The following is a 13,453-nucleotide window of genomic DNA, read 5'->3' as shown; positions in this document are numbered from 1 at the left end:
AGATCTGAGCCACAGTGAGCAAAAAATATGATTTGAATCACTTCAGCCTGGTAATGTGAATGTAGCCAACGAAACTCAAATGTGATTTGAAAAAAATCTGATTCGGTACGTTCACACAGCCATGACAAAATCAGATCTGAGCCACATTGAGCAAAAAATCTGATTTGAGTCACTTTAGCCTGTTAATGTGAACAAAGCCTAAATGTACAGAATGCAATAAAACTAAACATCAACCATGGTTCATACTTTTAGTACACATTTTTTTGGATGATATGTCTGTTCCTGATTTTATAGTGGCACATTAATGTATACAGTACAGTACAGTTTATGATTGTGATACACCGTACTTATTATTGCCCAGCCCTATTCAATATCCTGAATACATAAAACCCTGAAATGAAAATTCCTTTAAATGGCTTTCTGGCAGACACTGGTTCAGTGGTGCATTATAGATATATAACCTAGTAATGTTAGTTTTATAATTTTATAAAAATAAATATATATATATATATATAAAAAAGCAGTATCACAATATACTCATTTAAACAGTATATCTTTCCCAGTCCATGCATATTTAAAATGCAGCATTATATGATATTGATATTATAGTATTTGACATCTGTCTGGAAAATAATATAACAATATTCCAGTTCACAACACATTAAATAGGTAATTAATGACATATTTAGCTAAACATCTTATTAAAGACAGAGTAGTATATATTGTAGTGTTTAAATCGGTTGTTTACTTCTATTCACACCAGTAAACACATTAAAAACACAGTATAAAAATCAGTAAACAGAGTATCAGCGACTGGTGCAGGGCTGCAAACACACAGCATCAGCATTAATGTGAGAAAAATAGAAAAATAGTGATAATTTGAGTGATAAAAAGGTTGTAAAAATTGGGGTTTTAATGTGTAAAGGAACGCCCAGTGCTGCTGCAGTGCACACGCTTTGATTTGAGGCCTAAACTCGTAAATTGGCTTCACACACCGCGGATTCATCGACGAATTATCCGTTCCACCTTAAATGGTGCGGCAGTTGCATTGTGGCGCCTCAGGCGCCACAATGCAACTGCCGCACCATTTAAGGTGGAACGGATAATTCGAAAAAGAGGCTGGCAAACGAGATGCAAACACAAGCTTCGGCTGTGAGGTGATGCCCAGCACTGAGAGCACGCCTGGGCATCCGTCTAAAAGAAATGGACCGGAACCGAGCCCTGCGTCTCCCTTAAATAACCCTCCTCCGGTCTCCCCGAGCCCCAGCAGAGCGCTTACCCCCGGTTGCAGCGTGTCCTCCCGGCTGCAGCATCAGAACCCAGCCCGCCTCCATCAGTCCGGACCGGGGCTGGCCGCAGTGCCCGCGCCGCTGCTCGCCTGCTGCCCGCTGGGGGAGCTGTGATCGATCTCACGCCGTGCTGAAGCTGGGTCTCTGTTATTATCATCAGCAGCATATAATAAATACTGATTATTAATCATAATACAGATTTACAGCTTGAAATAGACAAAAGTATAGCATCAAAACAGCAGTTTCTATTTTTAGATATAAAAAAACATATATAAAACACAAAAAAAATAAAATATTAACTAACACATGCATTATTGTTGTTAATAAAAAATCTGAATGTATTAATGTAGTTAATGTATCTTTTCCAGTCCTATAAAAAAACAAAAAAAAACAAAAAAAACAAAAACAAAACAAAAAAAAAAAAAAAAAAATATATATATATATATATATATATATATATATATATATATATATATATATATATATATATATATATATATATATATATTAACTATAAAGTTAAGTACTATTTAGAATTGTTTTACCAGTACAATATAACACAATTTTCTATCCTCTACCACCTTTAAAACCACAGTTTTAGTACTTTATTGCACCCATTTGCTTACAATGTAGAATAAGTACTATTTAGTATAATTTGTTATTAAGTACTACACAGAACTTTGTTCAGTACTATATAAAATTCAATTTGAGTGCTATTTAGACCATTTTCTGTTTTATTTAGCAAAATATGCAGTACGACATATTTATATATACATATTATGATCAATTTTCAGTATCATAAATATTTAAAACCATATTTCAGTATTATCTGTACAGATAAAAAGGGCTCCGTTTTTGGTGTTGCGAATTAAAGAGTTATTTATTAGGATCATGTACAATCTAGTTCAGCTATATATTAAGAACCCATTTGAGCACTATATAGAAAATATTTTGCGAAGTATGTGGAACCCATTTTATGTTTTTCAGTTTCAGTACAGTAAATATATTTTTTGTACACGGGTATATACTCCACTGTAAAGTGTACCATACAGTCTAACCAAAATACAGCACACAACATCACCATTAATAACCAAAAGTGTATTTAACCCAGCAGATTTAGAGAAAATGAAAACACTCATCCCCAAAATTGTCCCTTTCATCAGGTATAATCACAGGTCAGCCGTCTGTGGGTTCCTGCTGTGTCCCAGACCTAAATAAAATTAAATAAAAAATCTGTATTATTATTATTACTGTAAAATATTATGTGAGATTATGGAGATGGGACCCCTGCTGACTTTCAAAGCTTTATACACCTTATACAGTTATTACATTATACACGTTTCTGATATCCTGTTATTATTATTATTATTATTATTATTATTATTATTATTATTATTATTATTATTATTATTATTATTATCTTTTTTATATATAAAATGTAATACAGCTCTGGAAAAAAAATGAGTTTCTTTGATTTTACCAAATTAAAAACCTCTGATACATAATCATAAGGAAGATGGATGATCACAAGCCATAAAACAAAGCTGAACTGCTCATTTGTTTGCACAGGGAGTGACATAAAGTTATCCAAAAGCAGTGTGTAAGACTGGTGGAGGAGAACATGCTAAGATGCATAAAAACTGTGATTAAAAAAAACAGATTAAAAACCAACAAAATATTGATTTCTGAACTCTTTATGAATATAAAATGAAAATAAAACTTTATGAATATGAACTTGTTTTCTTTGCATTATTTGAGATCTGAAAGTTTTGCATCTTTTTTGTTATTTCAGCCACTTCTAATTTTCTGCCAATAAATGCTCTAAATGTCAATATTTTTATTTGGAATTTGGGAGAAATGTCAGTAGTTTATAGAATAAAACAACAATGTTCATTTTACTCAAACATATACCCATAAATAGCAAAATCAGAGAAACTGAATGGGTATTTTTTTTTTCCAGAGCTGTATATATATATATATATATATATATATATATATATATATATATATATATATATATATATATACGTATATATACACACACACACAGACACATTTGTGTCAAACTAAGTGTCAAATAAGGATTGTGGAGCACCTCTCACTGCAGCATTTAAGTGCTAATAGATCAGAATAAGCAAAATAGCGCCCCTCTGTGGTGAAAATGTAACTGGTGACTCCAGTTAAAAAGTTTGGGCACCCCGTTCAGCCTGCAGGTTTTGTGCTGCAGATCTTTACAGTAAACAAAAATATGTTAATATTTTATACATTTTAGACACCTTAAGTAAACCTGCACAGACTGTCCCGCACCTCCCGGGGGCGCTCTCCACAGACCCAGCTCACCCACACTGGACCTGTCCGAACACTAATGGTACAGTATAATTGGTGTGGAGCAGCTGTTTCTGAATTATTCCCAGTGGTGAGGCGGGACTATAAATTCAGAGTCCAGCCTAAAGTCCCAAACCTCACAAACCTCCCAAACAGAGACGGACAGGACCTGAGGTTCCGCTTACCATGGACGACATCTATAAAGCAGCGGTAAGAACCCTGGAGAACCAGGAGAGGTTCTGTAATATGTGGTTCTGCTGTGTATTGTTCTATACTGTTTATTAAACCTCACTGTTCAATAACAACATCAGCTAATCTTCTAATCCTGATAAAAATAGAAATAAAAAGTATTTTTCTAGGGTTTTTCAGGGACAGAAGTAGCTTCCACTGAAGTAGAATCATCAATTTGTACCTTGTTATTAACAAGGATCTTCCAATTGTTCTTTAGTATAAGGAATGCTTAAAATACAGTAAAACTATTATAACTTAGACAAAAACTTAGATGGTTAAACTCTTCTATTACCTGATTATAGGATTCTTCAATTGTTCTATAGTAAATTCAATACAAATTCTATAAAGAAACATTTTAACTCAGAGAACCATCTGGATGCTTAAATGTTTGTTTGGTTATTATAATTTGTAATCTTCTTCCAACTGATTTTTAGTAAACACAATAGTTTCATATGCTGCAGAACGATGGGAATTCATAGATCCAGCTGGGTGCTTAAATAATCCTTTAACTAATTATAAGGTTCTGAACATTTTTTTTTTAATAAACACAAGGATTCCGATCGCCAGTTCGAATCCTGTTCATGTAGCTTGCCATCAGCTGCCAAAGCCCTGAGAGAGCACAATTGGCTTTGAACTTTCTGGGTAGGTAGAAGGCACTCTCTCACCACATTACTCCAGAGGGTGATGTCGATCAGTACAGGGCATCTGTGAGCTGATGTATCAGAACTAAGTTGCTGCACTTTCCTCCGAGTGCGCTGTGATGCTACTCGGCAATACTGCATCAGCAGCAGTTCAAAAAGACTTCACATGTATTAAAGGAGGCATGTGTTGGGGCATTACTAGTGATAGGGGGAGTCCTAATGAGTGGGTTGGGTAATTGGCCGTATAAATTGGGGAGAAAATGAAATATAATTTATAAAACAAAAGTGCAATTATATTACAGTGAATGTGTCAAAACATTAAAACTAGTGGTGTCAATGGGTTTAAAAATAATCAAATTAATCATATTTTTTCTTTCTTAAGACTAAGCTTTTGATAATGGTGAATAAAATAATTGTGATAAATGTGAATGAAATGTGTTAGAAAAACACATTTCTATTATTGCTGTCAATTCCTTAATTCCAATTGTATTAAATCACAGTAATATTCTGTAAGTAAATCCTGGATAAAATCATGATTATTTTTTTTTAAATGCTGGGAATTATCTCTATTTTTAGGAAGGAGACACTAATGGTGTAGTGTCATTTACACCAGCCAGAATAGATCATTTTTTTTTACTGTATTATAATATCTCAGGGTGGTTTTGATTGTTTTTTAACTAGAATATTGTAATGGGCTGAGTTACTGAGTTCAACTGAATGTAGCTCCATATTCCACACAAGTGTAGCTCCATATCCCACACTCAACAGCTTCAAAAGAGAAACGTGCCATCAGCTGTGTGTGTGTTTGTGTGTGTATGACCACACAAGTGTGTCAGATAGAGAAAGAGCATAAACTTAAAAGCACAAATAAAAGATAATCTACCTTCTGAGCTCAACAGTAAGCATTACTGTGTTATATTATATAATATGGTCACATTATTCGTCACCTGGCAATTTCCAGATTAACTTCATGTGTTAACAAATTAATGTTGACAGCCCTAATTAAACACCTAAAAGTATTTTAAATGTACTCTTCATGCTCGGTTGCAGGTGGAGCAGCTCACTGAGGAACAGAAAAGCGGTAAATCTACATACACACATACTGTGCTTTAATTAGTGTGTGTGTTTAAACACAGAAACAACTCGTATTTCTGTTCTCGGACATTCCAACAACATGATTTATCAGCCGGACATTATTTATAGAGAGTGAAAACCATAAGGACACATTAGCATGACTGCAGCTCCACTCAGCCATTCATTTATAGAAGTGAACTTTAGCTTAGAAATAGGAAAGGAGCAGCAGCTGATCTGTTCTGTTAATTACACTGTAAAAAATGTCAGTGAAAATTACAGTGAAAAACTGTGAAATGGCAACAGAAATAAACCGTAAAGCAAGAAGCTGTTGTAGAATAAACATTGACTTACCATAGATTAAAAAACTGTCAAAAATGTTATTTTTAATTGTTTTAACATGTGAAATATATGGTGAAAAGCTGAAATGGTGACAACATTGGACAGTCTAAATATTACAAATAGCACATTACTGTATTATTCACGGTGTAAAAACCTTAAATAAAAAACATGCCGTCAATTATATTTTTTACCATTTTAAGATGTGAAATATAGAGTGAAAAAACCGACATGGCAATGGTAATAGATTGTCATATTAAAAACAGCATATTACTGTATAATTACTTTAGGCATAAGACATTCAACAGATCAACAAAAAAAAAAAAGCAGCAACAGACAATGTACATCTCCCCCACCTACAGCTGCCAGTATTTCAACGTAAAATAAACAGTTGCAAATGTATAAGATATTACAGTTTAATTCTTGTCAACAGTAAATTTCATATTGATAAACCGTTTTGTTTACAGTATATTCTTGTGAAAAAAGTATATAACATTGTGAAAAGCAGGGTCTGAATGGGATGTAACGCAGCTGTCTATGGGGCGTGGCTATGTTAATTAGATGTTTAGTTCAGAGACGTCACCATGATGTAGTTTCATAGCGGTTTTATCCACCTGTCTGGGTTTTACATCATGTGTATATAAGTGATTTCACTCTCCGAGCACATCTCTGTGCTGTAAGTGAGCAGTTAATGAAGCGCTTTTGAAAAAGATAATGCTGTTTAAAACTGTATGTTGTTTACAGCGTGACTCCAAGTTATTGGACAACCACAAAAATTTACCATAAAATTGGACAATAAATGCTGTGGAATGGATCATTTTTCACTTAAAAAGCAACAGGGTTGCATTGTGAATTATACAGCTAGACCATGAGCCTATATACACTTTCACCGTTATTTTAACAGTAACTCCTCTTTATTAGTACATTTTCAAACTGTTGTTTTTACAAGTGTTAATATACCTTACCGTGAAGCCATATACAAGATCACTGTATTTTTTACGGTGAAAAAATGGCAACCATCTGCCAGTTTTTCACCGTAAATTTGACAAGATTTTTTTTTACAGTGTACACTTAAAACTATTTAGGGTGTCCAATAGGGAATGACCTTATCACACATTGTGTGTGTGTTTAAACTTAAATGCTGTAAACATGTTCAAGTACACTGCTATTAGCTTGGTGCTAACATACTACTATAAACCCATAGGGGCTTAGGATTAGCATTTTCTAACCTAGCTTTTTTTAACACTTTTTAACACTCGCTCAAAGGCCTAGCTTAAAAAAAAGATTAAGGAGAACTGCTGGGAATGTTCACCACACGTAAAGTAGACAAACATAGTCTGATTAAACTAATACTAATCTGATTATACTAATATAATGGTTTTATTGAACACAACATGTTAACATTCACAGTGCAGGGTGGAAAAAGTATGTGAACCTTAGGATTTAATAACTGGTTGACCCTCCTTTGGCAGCAAAAACCTCAACCAAACGTTTCCTGTAGTTGCAGTTCTGACCTGCACAACGGCCAGGAGGAATTTTAGATCATTCCTCTTCACTAAACAGTTTAAGTTTAGCATAATCTTGGGAAATCTGGGGTGAATCGCTCTCTTGAGGTCATGATGCCACAACATCTCAATTGGGTTAAACTCAGGACTCTTCAGAAGGTGTATTTTCTTCTGTTGAAGTCAGTCGGTGGTTGTTTTACTTCTATGTTTTGGGTCGTTGTCCTGTTGCATCATCCATCCTCTGTTGAGCTTCAGGTGGCAGACAGATGGTCTTAAGTTTTCCTGCAAAATGTCTTGATAAACTTGGGAATTCATTTTTCCGTTGATGACAGCAATCCGTCCAGGCCTTGAGGCAGCAAAGCAGCCCCAAACCATGATGCCCCCGCCACCATGTTTCACAGTTGGGATGAGATTTTGATGATGGTGTGCTGTGCCTTTTTTCTCCACACATAGCGTTGTGTGTTCCTTCCGAACAACTCAATTTTGGTTTTATCTATCCAGAGTGTCTTTTGCCAGTAGTGCTGTGGAATATCCAGATGCTCTTTTGCAAACTTCAAACGTGCAGCAATGTTTTTGTTTGTTGGACAGCAGTGGCTTTTTCCGTGGTGTCCTCCCATTGAACTTTTTTCTTGTTTAATGTTTTCCTTATTGTAGATTTTTTAACAAAAATGTTAGCATGTGCCAGAGATTTCTTCAGTTCTTCAGAAGTCTTCAGCTGACACTCTTATATTCTTCCTCACCTCATTGATTGTTGTGTGCTCTTGCAGTCATCTTTACAGGATGACCACACCACAGTCGGCTTTACCGTGGACACATAAACATCAAGGCTTTTAGAGATACTTTTGTAACCCTTTCCAGCTTCATGCAAGTTAACAATTCTTAAACGTTGGTCTTCTGAGAGTTATTTTGTGCGAGTCATGATTCACGTCAAGTAACGCTTCTTAAGAACAGTAAACTCAAAACTGGTGTGTGTTTTTATAGTTCAGGGCACACTGACACACTATATAGGGCACTATTTCTGTAATAGTGAACACATCTGATCTGGTCATTTTCCTGACCATATTACCTTATGTGCATGTGACTGTGTCCATCAGTCATCACTGAACACGGCCCCCGGGAGGAGACCAAACCCAGCAATTAACATACAAGTCAGGGGGAGGGGTGGTTGGGGATCCAGGATTATAAAATATTGCTTTTAATTTACGGGCATCAGAGAGCCACTGGCATATTTTGCCGAATGGGTGCCATTTCTGTATCCAGAAAATTACATGTATAAATGTGCACACAAAATAACTTTAAAATACACTTTATTATTAAGCATATTGTCTTGTACACTGACGTAATTGCAAAAGTTAGACATGTATTAAAAGCAAGAAAAAAACTACTGATAACACTGAAAAACAGCATTTGTTACCTTCCCCACTTTTTGAACTATAAATTTACCATGAAATATAATGAATAAAATCCTTTAAAGATGTATCTTTTGGCATTGTTTTGTGACTCCAAATCCCATCTATGGGATTCATAATAAATCCATAATATTTGAGTTAAAATACACATTTTAGTTGTGTCCTTGGGTTTTTACTCATTCCTGTTACCATAACACATTATCCCATCTGAAACATCTGGAACATTCTACAACAAATCACATCTACAACAGGAAGTGACATCAGCTGCATCAGTTGGTTCTTCAGAAGATCATGGGAAGACCAAATTTAAGTTCCCTCATTTGTTTTTTCTGTATATTTGATCTTATTGTAACCATTACTGAGGAGCTCAATCTCAACACTCATTCCTGTTACATAAATTAATTCTTAGATCTGTTAGATTTGTTTATTTTTAAAATACAAATTTTGGGAAAATCAGTAAAATGTAATCAGTTTCCTCATGCTATTAGCATAGCCGCCTTTTAGCTATTAGTCTTGTTTTTGCTAATTCTTTGCTAAAAACCTATTCCTGTTCCTGTTGATTTTTTTTTTGTCATAAATATACATTTTTTGAATATGCAGTCAACCATTTATTTAAAATAAAGACTTTCTTAAGAGAAAATAAAAAACAAATAGTAGACTTGCTTTTAAACTTAGAAACCTTGTAAAAAAAAACTTTAAAAAATGTAAAGCTACCTGAGTTTGATCAGTACATGTTTTAAATAGTTAAACACATTACATTTTGAGTTAAAAAAAAGATTAAAAAAAAGGTTCATTTTAAAGGGTTACAACAAGCAAATTCAGTGAAATGACCCCCCTATTAAAGTTCTGGAGATTCTCTGACCTTCTGGGATAGGTAGGACCCCTGCAACACTGTTGTGTCTGAAAGTTCTGTTGTGTGAACTGCAGAGTTTAAGGCAGCGTTCGAGGTGTTCGTGCAGGATGCGGAGGACGGCTGCATCAGCACCAAGGAGCTGGGTAAAGTGATGAGGATGCTCGGCCAGAACCCGACCCCAGAGGAACTGCAGGAGATCATTGATGAAGTGGATGAAGATGGTAAATCCTGCTTTACAGACAAAATTATACACACACAGTATATTATATTACATTTATAAGATATCACGTTACTATATCACACCTTCTGCAGGAAGCGGGACGGTGGATTTTGATGAGTTCCTGGTGATGATGGTGAGATGTATGAAGGACGACAGCAAAGCCAAGTCTGAGGAGGAGCTCGCCGACCTCTTCAGAATGTTCGACAAGTGAGATTCCAGAACAATGGGACTGAGTTTATCTCATTCAGAGTGGGGATAAGTGAGATAAGCAACACCTTAGCAACCAAGATCCACAGCTACCCATTATTAACCACTTAGCAACAACTTTGCAATCATCACCTATACCAGAGCATCAGTTTACAACATCTTAGTAACCACCTATAAAAAAACCTTAGCGACCAACTACCATAGATACACCCTAGCATCCAACACCTAGACCATAGCAGCTAGGGGTGCAGGAAAAAATAGATTCAAGCTCGAATCGCGTTTCTAACATTGAACGATTCAGAATGAATTCTCATTTTCAAAAAATCTTTTTTTTTTTTGTGGGTGCAGCTACTGTCGCGTGGAGCTTTTTAACTGTCATGCGGAGGTCAGCTACTTTCCTGCGGAACTCTTTAACTGTTCTGCAGAGCTCAGCTACTGTCCTGTGGAAATCTTTAACTGTCCTGCGGAGCTCTTTAACTGTTAAAGAGCTCCGCAGGACAGTAGATAAACTCCGCAAGACAGTTCAAAAGCTCCGCGCGACAGTAGCTGAGCTCCGTGAGACAGTTAAAAAGCTCCCCGCGACACTAGGTGAGCTCTGCGGTACAGTTCAAAAGCTCCGTGCGACAGTAGATGAGCTCTGCGGTACAGTTAAAAAGCTCCCCGCGACAGTAGCTGGGCTCCACGGGACAGGAGGTGAGTGTCGCGAGACAGCAGCAACAGGACAGGGAAAGTTTTTGCTCTTACTGCCTCTCCCTATTAGGCTACAGAGGGGCGTGTAGTGTCTTGTTACGTGTTTGTTGTTGCGCCGCTAAAGTAAGGAGGATGAAGAAAAAGAAAACCAACCGATTTGAAAAAAAATAAAAAAAATCTAATTGTGACCCCAAGAAACGAGTCTTAATCGAATTGTGGGATTCCCAAAGATTCACAGCCCTAATAGCAACAGCTCATAACCAACACCTATACCATAGGATCACATATAAACTGCCTTGCAATATACTAGAAACTAGGGTTGCTATGATACCAACATTTTGACTTGATTTTTTATTGAGTGTAGTATCATGATTCTTTACAAATCAAAATCTCTTCCATAGCAACACCTTAGCAACCAATACAGATACCATAGCAACAGCTTATCAACCAACATCTGTACAGCTTAGAAACCACTTAGACTTTTTTTCTGCTAACAGGAACAAAGACGGGTATATCGACATGGAGGAACTTCGGGCCATGCTGACATCCACTGGAGAGTCTATCAGTGAGGATGATGTTGAAGAACTGATGAAAGATGGAGACAAGAACAACGACGGAAAGATAGATTATGATGGTACGTTTTTTTACAATAATATTCAATGTGACTGGGGGTTATCGAACTTTTGCATGCTTCTGTATACAATGTACATCTATACAGAGATGTAGTTTAGGAGACCACTTACAAATGATGAGTTTCTTTGATTTTACTACATTGAAAGCCTCTGGAACATAATCAAGAGGAAGATGGATGATCACAAGCCATTAAACCAAACTGAACTGCTTGAATTTGTGCACTAGGAGTGGTATAAAGTTATTCAAAAGCAGTGTGTAAGACTGGTGGAGGAGAACATGCCAAGATGCTTGAAAACTGTGATTAAAAACTAGGGTTATTCCACCAAATATGGATTTCTGAACTCTTAAAACTGTATCATATGAACTTGTTTTCTTTTTTGTTATTTCAGCCATTTGTCATTTTCTGCAAATAAATGCTCTAGTTTATAGAATAAAACAACAATGTTCATTTTACTAAAACATATACCTATAAATAGCAAACTCAGAGAAACTGATTCAGAAATTGAAGTGGTCTCTTAATTTTTTCCAGAGATGTATACTGTGATATCAAATGTACTCAATATTTTCAGAGAAGAAAACATTTGACTATTGGGTATTAGAGCACTTACAGTACATACAACCCAACAATGTGATTGGCTGAGGCATTCTATGAGGGCCAATGACAGCAAAGTTTATTGTTACATATATTAAGTAAATATCTTTTTTAGGTCTACTTTAGTACTCACTCGTTCACTTACTCGCATTGAGCAGGTGGAACAGGCCACCAGAGGGTGCTATTAGGACGCCAAATTATGTTTTGCTGTATTTTTTTTTATATTAATGATATATGGTTAATTTGACCAGTCTCTGTACTTGTACTGTGGCTGTGTGACAATAAAGCTTGATTGATTGATTGATATAATTTAATTTCTTGTCATTTCAGAGTTTCTGGAGTTCATGAAGGGAGTGGAGTAAAAACAAAAATCAACACTGCTATTGTACATTGCCCTCGGGTGTGATGTTTTATATCTCACTGAATAAAGTCTTTAAAAATGCACTTTACATTAAATGTTTGGTCAATTTGATTTTAACACCACACTGAGTGTGTTAATATGCACATCGTATTCTGATTCTGATCTACGCGTTAATGATTTTACCTTGGGTAATCACACAATAAGAAACTCAAGACTTCACATGAATCTGACAATAATCAGATTTTTGCTTTGCAACCAGCCGATAAACTCATAAAATGAGACGTAGCATAAAAGACACATAAAACCCGAACTTAAGCCACAGCTTGGCTTTTTTTTAAACATATATGACGTAAATGAGCTAATTATGAACATAAATCAGCTATAAGATGATTATTAAAATCCTTCAGCTTTAGTTTCAGTAGCACTCCAAAAGTGTTTGGATGCCCTCCAAATGATAAGAAGCATCAACATTCCCAGCTGGCATTTTAACGTTAAATCAATGTTGAAACAATGTTGATGTTATAGGTCACATGTGTCAAACACAAGGCCCGCGGGCCAAATGTGGCCCGCCACGTCTTTTTATGTGGCCCGCGAGAGCTTGTAAAATCTTAGTGTCTATAATAAATAGGTCAGAAGCGTTCTTTGACCAAAAAATACATTTCCCACAATGCTTGTCGATTGTATTACCCGCAAAGTTACGGCTTACTGCCACTACACGGCAGTGTAGTCATTGATGTGGAAACCCTGCCGGAGGGAAGGTGTAACTTCGCGGGTGGAATTGAGACATGTTTATCCCATAATATCCAGAAAAAAAAAAGTTGATGCAGACGGACGGCTGTGCTTCAAGGCGAAAGACCGGTATGCATTTTGTGTTACTGACCAAAATAAACGTTTTTTAGAAGAGATATAAATTATGTGTAAATATTTATAAGACAATAGCTGATAAAATCTGTTTTAATGAGGTTAATAAACATCACTGTGACATCGCTAGTCGCAGTTTCACCTCAGCAAAGGACGAGGAGGTGAATCACTTATCTAACCAGCCTTTACTGATTTCTTCAACAGTCTAACCTTGCAGCCGTGGTGT

At 35.9% G+C, this 13,453-nt stretch overlaps 2 protein-coding genes across 2 annotated transcripts in view; one reads left to right on the top strand and one right to left on the bottom strand.

Moving 5' to 3' along the window:
* LOC103035539 (nck-associated protein 5-like) overlaps positions 1-1,373 on the bottom strand; it is a 159,332-nt gene extending 157,959 nt beyond the window's left edge. Inside the window, exon 1 of the mRNA XM_049471741.1 lies at positions 1,280-1,373. The gene's annotated coding sequence lies outside the window, so the exon portion shown is untranslated. The remainder of the gene's footprint in view (positions 1-1,279) is intronic.
* A 2,373-nt stretch (positions 1,374-3,746) lies between these two features.
* On the top strand, positions 3,747-12,464 carry LOC103023479 (troponin C, slow skeletal and cardiac muscles-like). The gene is made up of 6 exons (XM_007248436.4): positions 3,747-3,824; positions 5,537-5,567; positions 9,738-9,884; positions 9,976-10,090; positions 11,278-11,414; positions 12,336-12,464. Exons 1-6 carry the CDS (start codon positions 3,801-3,803, stop codon positions 12,365-12,367), a joined length of 486 nt encoding a protein of 161 aa, XP_007248498.1. The 5' UTR covers positions 3,747-3,800; the 3' UTR covers positions 12,368-12,464.
* Positions 12,465-13,453: the final 989 nt, after the last annotated feature.

This window comes from Astyanax mexicanus, chromosome 24 (genome assembly GCF_023375975.1).
Source record: "Astyanax mexicanus isolate ESR-SI-001 chromosome 24, AstMex3_surface, whole genome shotgun sequence".
Lineage (NCBI taxonomy): Eukaryota > Metazoa > Chordata > Actinopteri > Characiformes > Acestrorhamphidae > Astyanax > Astyanax mexicanus.
Note: the sequence above shows the minus strand (reverse complement) of the source record. Positions and strands in the feature narration are given on the sequence as shown.